The 12,975-nt window shown below is 44.7% G+C and overlaps 1 protein-coding gene across 5 annotated transcripts in view; it reads right to left on the reverse strand.

Moving 5' to 3' along the window:
* Positions 1 to 12,975, reverse strand: part of AOAH (acyloxyacyl hydrolase) — a 176,248-nt gene that overhangs the window by 108,707 nt on the left and 54,566 nt on the right. For 4 of the 5 annotated variants that reach the window (XM_082471859.1, XM_082471860.1, XM_082471856.1 and 1 more), the window contains 2 exons: positions 8,080 to 8,139; positions 2,339 to 2,409 (listed from right to left, as the gene is read on the reverse strand). In XM_082471859.1, coding sequence (XP_082327985.1) covers positions 2,339 to 2,409; positions 8,080 to 8,139 — 131 coding nt within the window. The remainder of the gene's footprint in view (positions 1 to 2,338; positions 2,410 to 8,079; positions 8,140 to 12,975) is intronic. The other variant, XM_082471857.1, reaches the window with a different exon arrangement.

The raw sequence follows: 12,975 nt of genomic DNA on the forward strand, positions 1-12,975 counted from the left end.
TTATGTGGGCAGATGAACCAGGAAAAGTTTTAAGACTCTTGGATCCCTAAGAGGCTCTGAATGTGGGTCAGATGCACAGCCGCCTCCTCTCCTGAGATACTTTCAAAGCAGACGGGGGATGTTCAATGCGTTTAGCGTCCGTGAAGCTCATGAGATGAAGGATGGAGGAACGTAGGAAAAGTGCCTCTATTGTGGGTTGAACCGTGTTCACCAAAAAGATATGTTGAAGTTCTAACCCCTGCTCCCTGTGAATGTGATCTTACTTGGAAAAAGGGTCTTTGCAGATGTTATTGAGTTAAGATGAGGCCATAAGTGTGGACCGTAATCCAATATGATGGTTGTAAAAGGACAAACAGACACACAGGGAAGATGGCTATATAAGAAGAGGGGGGCTTCCCTGGTGGCGCAGTGGTTGAGAATCTGCCTGCTAATGCAGGGGACACAGGTTCGAGCCCTGGTCTGGGAAGATCCCACATGCCGCGAGCAAGTAGGCCCGTGAGCCACAATTACTGAGCCTGCGCGTCTGGAGCCTGTGCTCCGCAACAAGAGAGGCCGCGATAGTGAGAGGCCCGCGCACTGCGATGAAGAGGGGCCCCCACTTGCCACAACTAGAGAAAGCCCTCGCACAGAAACGAAGACCCACCCAACACAGCCATAAATAAATAAATAAATACTTAAAAAAAAAAAAAAAGAAGAGGGAAGCAGAGATTGGAATGACACAGCTGCAAGCCCAGGGTTGCCAAGGATGGACGGGCACCCCCAGAAGCTAGGAGGCAAGGAAGGATTCGACCCAGAGTCCCCGAGGGAATCTCAGAGTGATCTGGCCAACACCTTGCTTTCCGACTTCCAGCCTCCAGAACTGGGAGACAATACATTTACGTTGTTTCAAGCCACCTAGCTTGTGGTATTTTATTACAGCAGCCTTGGGAAACCAATATAGCCTCTCAGTCCAGATTTTCAGCCTGACTCTCACCCTTGGGGAGTTCTTCCCTCTAACTCCTCACCATGAGAGCCAGGCTGGACCGGAAGGCACTCAAGTGATAGGAACTGCCTATGGGAGAGTGAGAATAAAAGCAACAGGGGCCAGGGCGGACGGAGTGGTCTCTGTGAATGTCTCACAGTGAAGGAACATTATTTTGAGTCATTAAAGCACCATCTGTACATGTAGCATCTGTGGTCTGGCTCCTGAAATAGTATGTGAGCGCGCTAGGGAGGACACAGTCAACCAGGAACCTAGGAACATGCCACGCTGTCCCACCAGGTCTCAGGCCAAGGAGTCTGCATTTTTAAAACTTTCCAAATGGGTCTATAGCTTGAGTTTAGACATGGGGAAACTGAAACTCAGAGACATTAAGTGGCTCAAGTCTTCAAAGTTGGCTCAAGAGGCAGCACTGCACAAGAGTCAAGAAAGTGGATGTTTCCAAAGAACAAGTGGGGTCCAGTATACCTGGGGATGTATCTTGGGTCCTCATGGATGGGAGGAGTTACTTCTGTAAGACTCAGTTTCCTTCTCTGCGAAATGGAAATAATGATAATCCCTACTTCATGGAATTGTGAGAACTCAGTACAGAAGTGCCTTGAAAGTTCAGCATCTGGACCCCGGAACAGTGCCATACACTGCCTGGCAGCCGCCTCTGCCACAGTCACATGGGAAGCAGCCGAGCGGAAGGTGGACCTATGCTATTTTGCCTCTTAGTCCAACGTGCCTCTCAGGACTGTTGCATCCTTTAATGTTTTGGACAGTGATTACTGTAACACCCAGCATAACCTCAGACTCAGAGTGCCGCTGGAGGGAGCACGGGCTTTTAAACGGAGACAGGAGGGCTTGGGAACTTTGGACAGTGTCTCTGTGTTAGGAATCCTGTTCATACATAGCAGAGCTAGATTTTCTAGGTGATAGGTTGGGCTCTGTGAAAATATGGTCCTTTTCCAGCCTTGTGAGTGCCTTGCTCTAAAGATGCTCAAAGAGTCCCTGCCATAACAGGTGGCCAGCCTTGTCTGTATATCTTACACAGCAAGGAGGAGGTGTCCTGTCCCCAGGTGCAGCGCGAGCATGCACTGAGCCACTCTCACAATCTCACTGGCAGGCAGGCTGCATTCCAGTCCGGGGCAGTGAGTCAGGTTGGAGGTTCAAAGATGCTGGTATTCAGTATATTTCCAAAATGATTTGTTCTGAGCTAATTTGTCTTCTAGTTTCTGTACAAGTCATGAGCAAGAAACACTTTCACTTTCAGAAAGATGCCTTTTAACTTGAAGATCATTTTAGTCATTAGAAAACAGGGACAACCAAAGATGCTATCCCCTGCCAGTGCTTAGGAAGGGGAACTTGTATACGTACGATTTAATCCTCTGACAGATCTTGGCCAAAAATGGGAGTGAACAAATATCAGAACCACTTCTGGAATATGTCTGGAGAGAAAAACAAAAACAGAAAGAGCTGTTTAGTTCAAGGGATGATTTTCCAACTTCTAAAGGCCCTTCCTCTCCTCTTGGCTCCACAGTTTGGATTTCTGGACTCTTCTTTCTCCGGAATCTGGGCCATTTTACTTAACTAAATTTACCTCTTGCTCCTGTTTCCACGCTCCATATTCATTCCACCGGTGTGCCTTTGTTCATGCCGGCTCCTCCGCCTGAAGGCTTCCCTTTCTCCCCCAGCTACTCCCACCTTCATCTCTTTTCCTCCTCTTCCCAAAAGGGTCTGGCCCACCTTGGTCCATTCTACTCAGACAACGTTCCTCTCCTCCCTGTTCTCAGTGGCTTTAAAAAAGGATTTGAAAATAAAGACTGTTTTCAAATAAAATAATTCCTTCCTGTTATGAGATAAAATAAAGACTAACAGGAGAGACACTGGCTTAAGAAGAAGGAAGAAGGAAGGTCCCTTCCCTGGGGCAGGCGGGGTAGCGGAAGGAGGGGTGTGTAGATGAAGCCCCTCAAAGCTTCCTGAACAAAGGGATTTCAGACAGCAGTTTCCATAAGACTCTAGCTGTGGGATAAATTAAAAGCCCTGGCTTTTTACTAAGTAATGATTTTAGAAAGATTGCAGTTCCCTTGATGCTTTTCTCAGACAAAAGAAAAAATCAACAGGGTAGAAAAAGTAAGGAACCAGCATTTATCAACAAAGGGAGAGATAGTTTGCTTTTCAAAAGTTTGCTTCACACCACTTTGCATCTATGAAAGACCTAGGTTACTACCTACTCACAAACTGAAAGAAATCCAAAGAAGTTTTTTGCTCTCACAAAAAAAAAATGCAAAAAGCAAAAATAACATTCATTGTTTGTTCTGCAGGAGCCAGTGGAGAGGCATCAAGCACCCTGAACAGTGAGAGGGGCACCGCCCAGCTCCTTCCCCAGAAACGACACTGAGCATCTCAGCATCAGGCCACCATAGCTTTGAACTGTGTCTGTGAGCCTCTGTGCTTGATCTCAATTTATCTTGTGCATCTGTTAGCAAGATGTGTCCTAAGGTAATTGCTTCTTTGCCTGAGGAAAGACTTCATAGGAATGCTCTACTTTTGGATAGCGGGGAAACCTGTAGTGATTCCCTCTAGCCCAAAAAGTCCTTCAGATGGCTGTGAGTGGTATTAACAGCGTTGGTAATATTTTGACACTAGCAAAGGTGAACAGGTAACCTTTTCTGGTTATAAATGAGGTTTTTAACGATCTTCAGGATGCTTGCCCAACTTTCTAGGATGAGGAACAACGCTGATTAGCATGCAAGATTTGGAGACAGAAAAAACTGTCCTTGTTGTCACGCAGCTTACTGTCTAGCGGAACGTGGGGGTGAATAGCCCAGCTCTTAGCATGCTCTGTGACGTCTGTGGTGGTCCAGGCATTCATATGGCTTTCTGGGAACTGGAGGAGGAGGCAGGCGAGGACCCAGAAATCAGATAGGAGGCAGGTGGGAAGGAAGAGACAGATGCTCTATGCTTTTCAACTCCAAGTGCAGCTTGCAGACTTGTTACAGATGTAATTCAGGGGCTCCCCCCAAGTCTAGTAAATCGGAAAGTCTGGGGTAGGTCCCAGGAATCTGTGTTTTCACAGCCTCTCAGTCATTCTGGTGCTCACTGAGGTTTGAGAAGCACTGCTCTAGGTTCTAGCTGATGAAAGCGTGATCACAAACCAGGAGCATTGAGGCCATCTGGGAACTTTCAGGACTAAAGTCTCTGGCCCCAGATTCAGCTGACCTGCTGAATCAGAATCTGCAGTTTGACAAGGTCCCAGGTGGCTGGAGTACACACCAAAGCTGGCAAAGCACGGCCGCTGGTAGAGGGAGCACCGTCGCAGTGCTGTGGGCACATGAGCAGGGCTGGCGTCTTGGGGGACCGCCAAACATTTCAACCCGGCTGGAGTATAAGGAACTGGGAGAACACGGTGAACCGTGGAAGGAGGGAGACATTAGGACAAGCCTAGGACACTGCACTACGTGCTAGCTTGAGGACAGTGGGGAATCCTGGAAGGTCTTAAGCAGAGGGATCACATTTGTATTTTGGAAAGATATCTCTGCAGGTGACGTGAAGGCCTCGAGGAAGCAATATGGGACAGAGAGACCTGTTGGCAGATAAGGATCCGAGACGTGATCCCGGGGTTTCTAACCTCAGCACTACTGTCATTTGGTCCTGAATAATTCTTTGTCGTGGGCTGTCCTGTGCGTTGTAGGATGTTTAGCAGAATATCTGGCATCTAGCCACTATATGCCAGCAGCCCCCAAAGGTCTCCAGATGCTGCCAACGTTTCCAGGAGAGGAGGAAGGAGGACAACATTGCCCCTGGTTGGGAACCACAGATGTGAGGTGGGAGGAGGAGGATGGTGGTGCAAAGGAGGGGTGGTTAGAGACCTGGTAACTGAGTGAGATGAGCAGTGTAGATACACTGTAAAATAAACACCAGAGTGCAATTATACCACAACATTGGTGGCAATTTGGAAAGAGACACATTCTAAGACCCAGAGTCAGACTGCATTTGAATGTGTGAGCTACTTCTTTTAATATGTACTTTAGTCTGAAGGCCTTGGTCTAATTAACGTACTGGCAATGTAGATTTTAACACTGATGATAACCAATACATCAAAAAATTTATACGACAGCCTGATAATTACTATACAAGGGGTACAATGGAATAAGACGTTATAATTGCACAGCTGTTCACTGTCAAAATTCAGCCTGAAGGCTGCAGCTGTCTTTGACATTCATTGTGCACAAATTAGATCTAGGATGTGGGCAATAGATGATGCAACTTGTCCAGGGACCCCCAGAATTCCTTCTGTGTGATCATGCAGCCTTTTCATCACACAGTACGGGAAGGACTAACCTCTTCTTACAAACCTGCAAAGGGAACTTAGATGGACACAGAGCAACAGTGCTGAGGTCCTCACTTGCACATTTGACAGCCCCTTCCTTTCAATTCAAACCTTACTAGACAGAGGCAGAATGTGGGCTGTTATTAACTCAGCAATGGATTTAAAACATCACATCTGACTGCATGTAATCCCATCTAAAATGAAAGTCTCAAATCTGGGCTGTCCCTGGGCACAGGAGTCAGGCAGCATCTTTATTTTGCCATCTATTTAACCAGCTTCTGCTTGCATCTGGAGCTTTCCCACCCCAGGATGTTACATGAATACAGAACAACAAACAGGGGTTGAATAAATGGAATGAGGTGAATGGGGTAAATAGAGGGTCAAAGGGGGAGCATAACATCTCTTCTGTACACAGCCAACTTAAGATTGAATTTCTGTGTGATGAAACCATTTCATCCATTTTAAACCATTGTTGTGTATTATCTTACTTGAATTTAACTTGGATTATTTTACTTGGGGCAAGTTTGAACAGCAGCAATTTTTAAAGGCTTTCCAGATGGTTCTGTTGAGTAGGTAGGTTGGAAATCAGGGCCATCACGTACAGCAGTACAGGTTGTGCACAACAAGATTCTAATATTCACATAGCCTGTGATGTGAATGGTGCTTCCTGAAATTCAGTACTGAGGGGGTCTGGTTGAGAGCTATTGGAATAGTGGAAGGGGTAGAAACTTGGAAGAAGCTAAATCTGGATGTAAATGATGGGTTTCTCACTTATTACCTACGTGGAGTGAGGTAATTACTTAACCTCTCATCCTTAGTCCTCTCATCTGTAAAATGGGGTTGATAACAGAAATATGCTATCTACTTTGTAGGAGTTTTTGTGATAATTAAATAAATTGATGCCATGACTCAGGTGTTCTAAACCCTCAGATGTTTAGTGTTCTGCCAAATCCATGAAGAACCCCCTGAAGAGCCTCTCGGGACCTCCTTGAGATGCAGATCTTCTCTGGAACATTCCATTCCCTTCAGTAACACTGAATTCTTCCCCAGTCTGGATTCTCCATCTGACAGGCTGTGCTAAAATGACATGCAACCTACTCTGTATTTCTCTCTGCATTCTGGCTAGGTCAGCAGTTACATCAGCCATCACAATGGAGTTAATTGCAGCCAATATCTTCTGAGCAGTTTTTCAGAGATGCTTATTTGCATTTCCTGATTATTTTTTCCCTGATAGCTTTAATCTAGAGAGTAAATAAATTGGAGGAGGTTTTTGAGGAGTTTTTTTTTTTTAATTGGTGAATTGTTCAGTTGATTTTTTTTTTTTTTTTTTTTGGCTTCTCGCAAGTCATGAATGGAATCCTGCCCCATGAATTATGCTCACAATTCTGGTGACAGAAATGAAAAATTGTAAAATCCTAATTAGCCTTTGAGTTAATGCCAAGGCAGTTTGTACTAGTGAAGTAAACAATGCCCTGAGAATAAGTTTTTAGATGCATGTTGAGAAGAATAAGAGAAAAACGGTATTATTCTCCAGTCTGTTTAGAGTTCTGAAGGTGATGGTAAAGGGTTTCATGTGATGTTTCAGTTTCTTATTCAATAACTTAAGCAGATTAGCTGAACCAGCTATGGCTGGCCTTTAATTACTCACTGAATTAAATAATAATTGGAGATGCAGGCATTGTAATTGATTAATCAATTGTGCAGAAATGCCTACATACTGTCATCCAAGATGTATCAGCCTTGTACATCAAAACCCATGTGCCCCACACAAGTAGGGTTGCCAAATAAAATATTATACCGGACATACTTATACTAAATAATTATTCATTATTGATTTGAAATTCAAATTTAATTGGGCATCCTCTGTTTTTATTTGCTAAGTCTGACAAACCAAGCCATGAGGAATTTTCCTCCCCTTTATTTCCATGTTGCCAAATCAATACTACTTTGAATGTATTGAATCAGGGCCAGCAGGGAGAAGCCAAGGACGAAGGGCATGCCCTCTCATCTCTGATGAATGCTTCCTTCCTGCCAGGACTGCTAGCATTAGGGAGACACTGTTCTTTAAAGGTTTACCTTTCTGTTTCCTCTTCAACTGGGGCTGATTGGCCACCAGGGCCCAAGTCAAATACTTGACTTAATGATAACTGATTTGAACTAGGCATTCTGTTGAATGAAACTATGATTGCAAAGAGGAAAAATTAGAGGAAAAGAATAATAATGGTGACGATTTTAGCTGGCATATATAGAGTGCTTGATTAAGTCCCAGGCATGATACCAGACACCCCACACACATCAGCTCTCTTAGTCCTGACATCCATGCTTTGAGAAAGAAACACTGATATTGTCCCTACCTCACTGATAGGGAAACTGAGGCTCAGCTTAGATCACATATATAGAAAGTGGAGGAGTAGGAGGATACAGCCTCCTCCAATATGGTCTACCGGAGGGCAGCAGTTCTCAACAGTGAGTACCAGAGGATATTTGGCAATGCCAGGAGACATTTTTGGCTGTCACGACTATTGGGGGGGTGGTGCTGGCATCTATTGGGGGGGGGGAATGCTGCTAACATCCTACAATGCCCAGGACAGTGCCCACAACCGGAGTTGAGAAACGCTGCCCCAGAGAGAAGAGAGGAGAAAGAAGAGGAAGGGGCTCATATTCCTACTCAAACCCAATTCAACCGTGGCGTGTTGTGTTGTGGGTTTGCGTCTGGGGTAGCCCCTGACCTTTGGAGGTGAATGTGCCGAGGAAAACGCTGGCATTCTCCCCGTTGGTTGCTTACCAGAGTTGGGGATTTCTTGACAATCTGTCTTGCCTTCTCTAGTGTCGATTTCCATGTCTCCTAAAAAAATTAAGTTAGACAATATTACAACTTGTGTCTCATCTTTCCTTTCACCGTGTTTTCCAAAGTTAGGTTTTTTTAAGTTCGTAACCTAGCAATAAAGGAATTATTCCATAAATTTCTGATAAAATAATTCACAAGAAAGCAATTTCATGTTAATAACTCTCTTTATTAAGGGATTTGCACTGTGCCAGATGCCACGCTAAGCACTTCACAAATGTTGTCTTATTTAATCTTCACAGCAACTCTGAGATATATGACCTTTTTACAGATGAGGAAATTAAGATGCAGAAAAGCTAAGAAACTGTCTGAAGATCTCAGAGCCAGTGTCCGACAGAGATGCCATCTGAACCTCTGTCTTCCTGCCCGCTGTGCTAAACTCAGTAACTTGTTTTTGGATCTGAAAGCCTCAGGGCAGGAGGCGGTCGACAGACGACCTGAGTGCCTTGTGCTGCGGGACAGAAGAACGGATGACAGCTGCCATTCGAGCTGACTCCGCCTCTTGTTCACCTCCTCTTCTCCTGCTTTGACATTTCTAGAGCATCCAAGGGCATCTTCTGAGTTTATGTTGCAAGTATAAAGGGTTAGCTAATTATTACCAATAACTTTTGTTGTGGAGCTCCATATCTGTGTATTTGTGGGAGGGTTGGGAGAAAAGTAACCTGGGGCAGGGGGTGGGGGAGGGGAAGTATTTGCTCCCAGCACTGCTTCCCAGAGCTTTTGTCCCCCCTCCTCAAATGTGCTGACCCTGCCATCTTCCTCCTCAGGCTGTCTCCTGTGTGACCCTAATAGAACTTGGGTGATGGTTTACATGCCTGTGTTCAAACGCCAGCTCTGCTGCTGACTAGCTGTGAACCCTTAAGCAAGTTATATTCTGAGCCCCTCAGTATCCCCAGAATTCCTTGACATATAAGAAAGCCCTATTTTCATTATCTGCAACGTGGGAATTATAGCTACTGACCTCATAGGGTGCTGTGAGGATTACAGGACATCATGTCAGGCCTCTAGTCGAAGGCCTACCCTGATAGCCCCTGCTCAGTCATTGATAGTTTGATTGGAAAACTGTCTTTCAGCCCCAGCTATGCCCTCACCCAAATCAGTAGGGAAGCTGAGGTTCAGGGAGAGTGCCATAGTTCTCAGTCCAGGTAACTGGGAACGTTGTCCCTGCCCCTAAGCAGAAAATACAGGTACTGGGCTAGGACTTGGAGCTGGCTGGTCAGCAGGAGAGGCCTCTTGGGAAATGTTGGCCTTTGCTGCTCGTGGATGTTCAGGACTTGTGTCCCTACATGACCGTTTTGCGTGTTCTTCACCCTGGGAGATGCCTTCCTCCACCATGAAGCCCTGTGTGTTCTGAAGACCTCAGCCACGTTGTGTGTGCATGAGTGGAGGTGCGACTGCTCAGTGGGAGCCTGGGTTAGAGTGAATTTTCCAGGAGGTTCTTTTTTTTTTTAAACTTATATAACTGTGCCTTGATTTCTTTTTTTTTTTTAATTTATTTATTTACTTATATATTTATGGCTGTGTTGGGTCTTCGTTTCTGTGTGAGGGCTTTCTCTAGTTGTGGCAAGCGGGGGCCACTCTTCATCGCGGTGCGCGGGCCTCTCACTGTCGCGGCCTCTCTTGTTGCGGAGCACAGGCTCCAGACGCGCAGGCTCAGTAATTGTGGCACATGGGCCTAGTTGCTCCGCGGCATGTGGGATCTTCCCAGACCAGGGCTCGAACCCGTGTCCCCTGCATTGGCAGGCAGATTCTCAACCACTGCACCACCAGGGAAGCCCTCCAGGAGGTTCTTTAGGAAGGAGGGGGGCAGAGCCAGCTGCAGCTTGCCCCCCATGGGCTGGCTCTGAACCCCTCTCCCTAGTGTCTGCCCCAAATCATATTCCTCCTGCTCAAGTTCAAAGGATGGCAAACCACAGCTCTTGTGTCAGAGGCAGCAGGCCCGCTGACATCTAAGAGCACACGTTAGCAACTTGAGAAAAGAAGTTGCTCTCCAGGTAGGTCTTGTGGCCAGGATGCCCTTGTACAGTGTATGCTTCTTAAACCATTGAAACACTACTGTTCCAGCTGGTGAGCAGTTGTGTCCCTGAGTCCCTGAGTGCCCCCCATCACTGCCTTGGCCATCCAGCCTCTCCTTAGGACTCCCCAGACCTCCCTGTGATCAGTCAACGTAGGGGCCAATGTCATGGTACAGTCTGGTGGGCATCTTCAGATCTCGATCCAACATGGTACCCAGGGTCCATTCTGATTGGCTGGCAGCAGGGCCAAGACAGTTCATTACAATCCTCATTTTTAAAACATCGATGTCTTTAACAGAAAGACTGCTTAGGAAATGGCCCCATTCAAAAACTGACCTTACTGACTGCAATTTTGTCCTTTTCTGGAATTTTGATAAATCCTGGCAAATTTCCTATTGTATCAAGTAAGTATTTCTGGTAGGGTCATTATAAGACACTAGATTTAGCTGCAAATTTCTATTATGGTGTCCTTTTTGGCTGCCCTTGTTAGCTTAAAGTTCATTGTCCACAATATTGAAGGTGGAGTTCCTCTGCCTTAATTATGGGTCTCCTACTTCTCTGCTTTGGAAATACCCCTTTGCATTTTAAGGTCCATCTCAAGCATCTACAGGGCCTAGCACAGTTCCTGCTACATAGTAGGTGCTCAATAGATACTGAAATAAAAGTAAAAGAAAACATTTATGATATTGTGCTCAGCAAGGAAAAAACAGGCTATCAGATTTTACACATACAAAAAAAAAATTCTGCAAAGAAATATGCCATAATAGCTGTTGTTGATAACTTTTCCTTTTGGTTCTTTTCTGTGTTTTTTAAATATTCAATAATGAGCACAAATTCAGCAATACATGCTTTTTAAAAAAATGAACTCAATACATGTTGCCCTGTTTCTTACTGAAAAAGAAAATGATTTGTTCCCAGCACAGGGATGTGGTGAGGACCCTGGAGATCTGGGGGTGAACAGACACGCCTGCCCTCCCATAGTTTCTGGGCTGGCAGGGAGACACCAGGAACTAGTACAGTAAATACAGTAAACAGAAGTGAGATGAAGCAGAGAGAGGGCGTTGGCAATGTCTTTTTAGGAGAGGCCACTTGGATCCCCTCGAGATAACTGATTTGATTTTAATCCAGCTCAGTTCTCAGGGGAGATCAATGTTTAGTGAGGGATAAAGACAAGCAAAACAAAAAAAAGAAGAAGCGACAAGGGCTTCACCAAATGCCTTCTGATCCCTTTAGTGCTGGGCACAATTGTTGCTTTTGGGGTCCTCCCTGGAATGCTGAGGGCAGATTTATCTGGTCTTGGCTTGACCAGAGCACCACTGTCTCCCACAGTTTAAGTGCACTAATACCAACATAAAAAAAAAAAAAAAATCGTAAGTGCTTTTAAAAAATGCTTTGGTAAAGCTAAATCCTATGTATTGAAAAATAGCCACTGTAGGATACAGTGGAAAGCAGATATAATAATAGACCAGCAAATTCCACCCAAAGGCCCAACACGCCACTATCTGATAAAAAATTATAAGCAGCGGAGCTTCCTATATTTGTCTTTGTACCTAACAGAAATGGCCTCAAAGCCCTTTTGTCCTTCTCCCTTAACTCTTCTGGTCTGCCTTCTGCTGGAGTTATTTATGTGCTTACTGCCTTCAGGGGGCAGTCAAGTCCATGGGGATGGCTTCGTTCAAACCTTGCTCCATTTGTAAATCAACTTACGCCATGAAATTTGGGGGTGAGGAACAGCCTGTCCTAATAAACTTCTAGAAGAGATCTGGAGTAGATCAGAGCTCTTCTCCCCACCCTCAAACCCCCTCATAAATGCCTGCTCTTTGACAATAAGAAACACATCTAAAATCATTTCACGTCCCAGGGGCTTTCTCCTTTGTGGAGCCTGTCACTGTTGTCAAAGTACCACGTGAACAAAAGGCACTTTCTGTAATTTTCAAATCTACTGCTGCTATAATTGATAGCAGAGAAACCCATCACTAAAAATTATTCCCTGTAGAAACTCATGTCTAAAAATACGATTTTTCTTTATTTCCTTCACTCCTGAGTGTACCAGAATTCAATTCTTTAACATCACAGAACCTGAGAAGGCCCACTTTGTGAAGGTGTCCTGTCCAATTCACCAATGCTCCTGAAAAGTCGAGGGACATTGTGTTGAGTTCTGGAGCATCCCCTGAGCACTACATTCTCTGCATGTTTTCCCATTGTTGTCAATACAGTGCAGTGTGCTTTGGCTGAAACATTTGAATGTTTGGGAAATGCCTTTCTAAATAGTATTCTTACCACAAAGTGGCTCAAACCCTTGAATATGCTAATATGTGCTGTGGCTCTCCCAGCACGACATTTAGTTTACAGATTTCCCAAACTTTTAAAACTTAACAACAATTTTCTTTCCTAGCACACCTATTACCATCTCCCAGAGCGGGCGTAAAAGCAAGGATTTTTGTGTCAAACAGGTCTGAATTGAATCTGGACTGTGCCACTTATTGGCTCTGTGACTTTGGGCAAGTTATGTATCCACTCTAAGACTCAGTTATCTCATCTATAAAATAGGGATAATAGTAATTATTACTTAACACTTTCTACATTGTAGTCTTATCACAGTTTGCTGTCAATCTTCTCTTCCAAGTTATAAAACCCTTGATGAGAAGGATTATGTGTCATTCACTATTACAACCCTAATATATAATTCATGGCACGACATAGATACTTAATAAGTACTTGTGAAATGAATGAATAGAATGAATGATTACACAGAGAAATGACTGGCTGAATGAGTATTTCTTTCTCCTTTCATTATCAGTCATATGCTTACAGCTACGCT

This window comes from Balaenoptera physalus (genome assembly GCF_965194825.1).
Source record: "Balaenoptera physalus genome assembly, chromosome: 8".
Taxonomy (NCBI): Eukaryota; Metazoa; Chordata; class Mammalia; order Artiodactyla; family Balaenopteridae; genus Balaenoptera; species Balaenoptera physalus.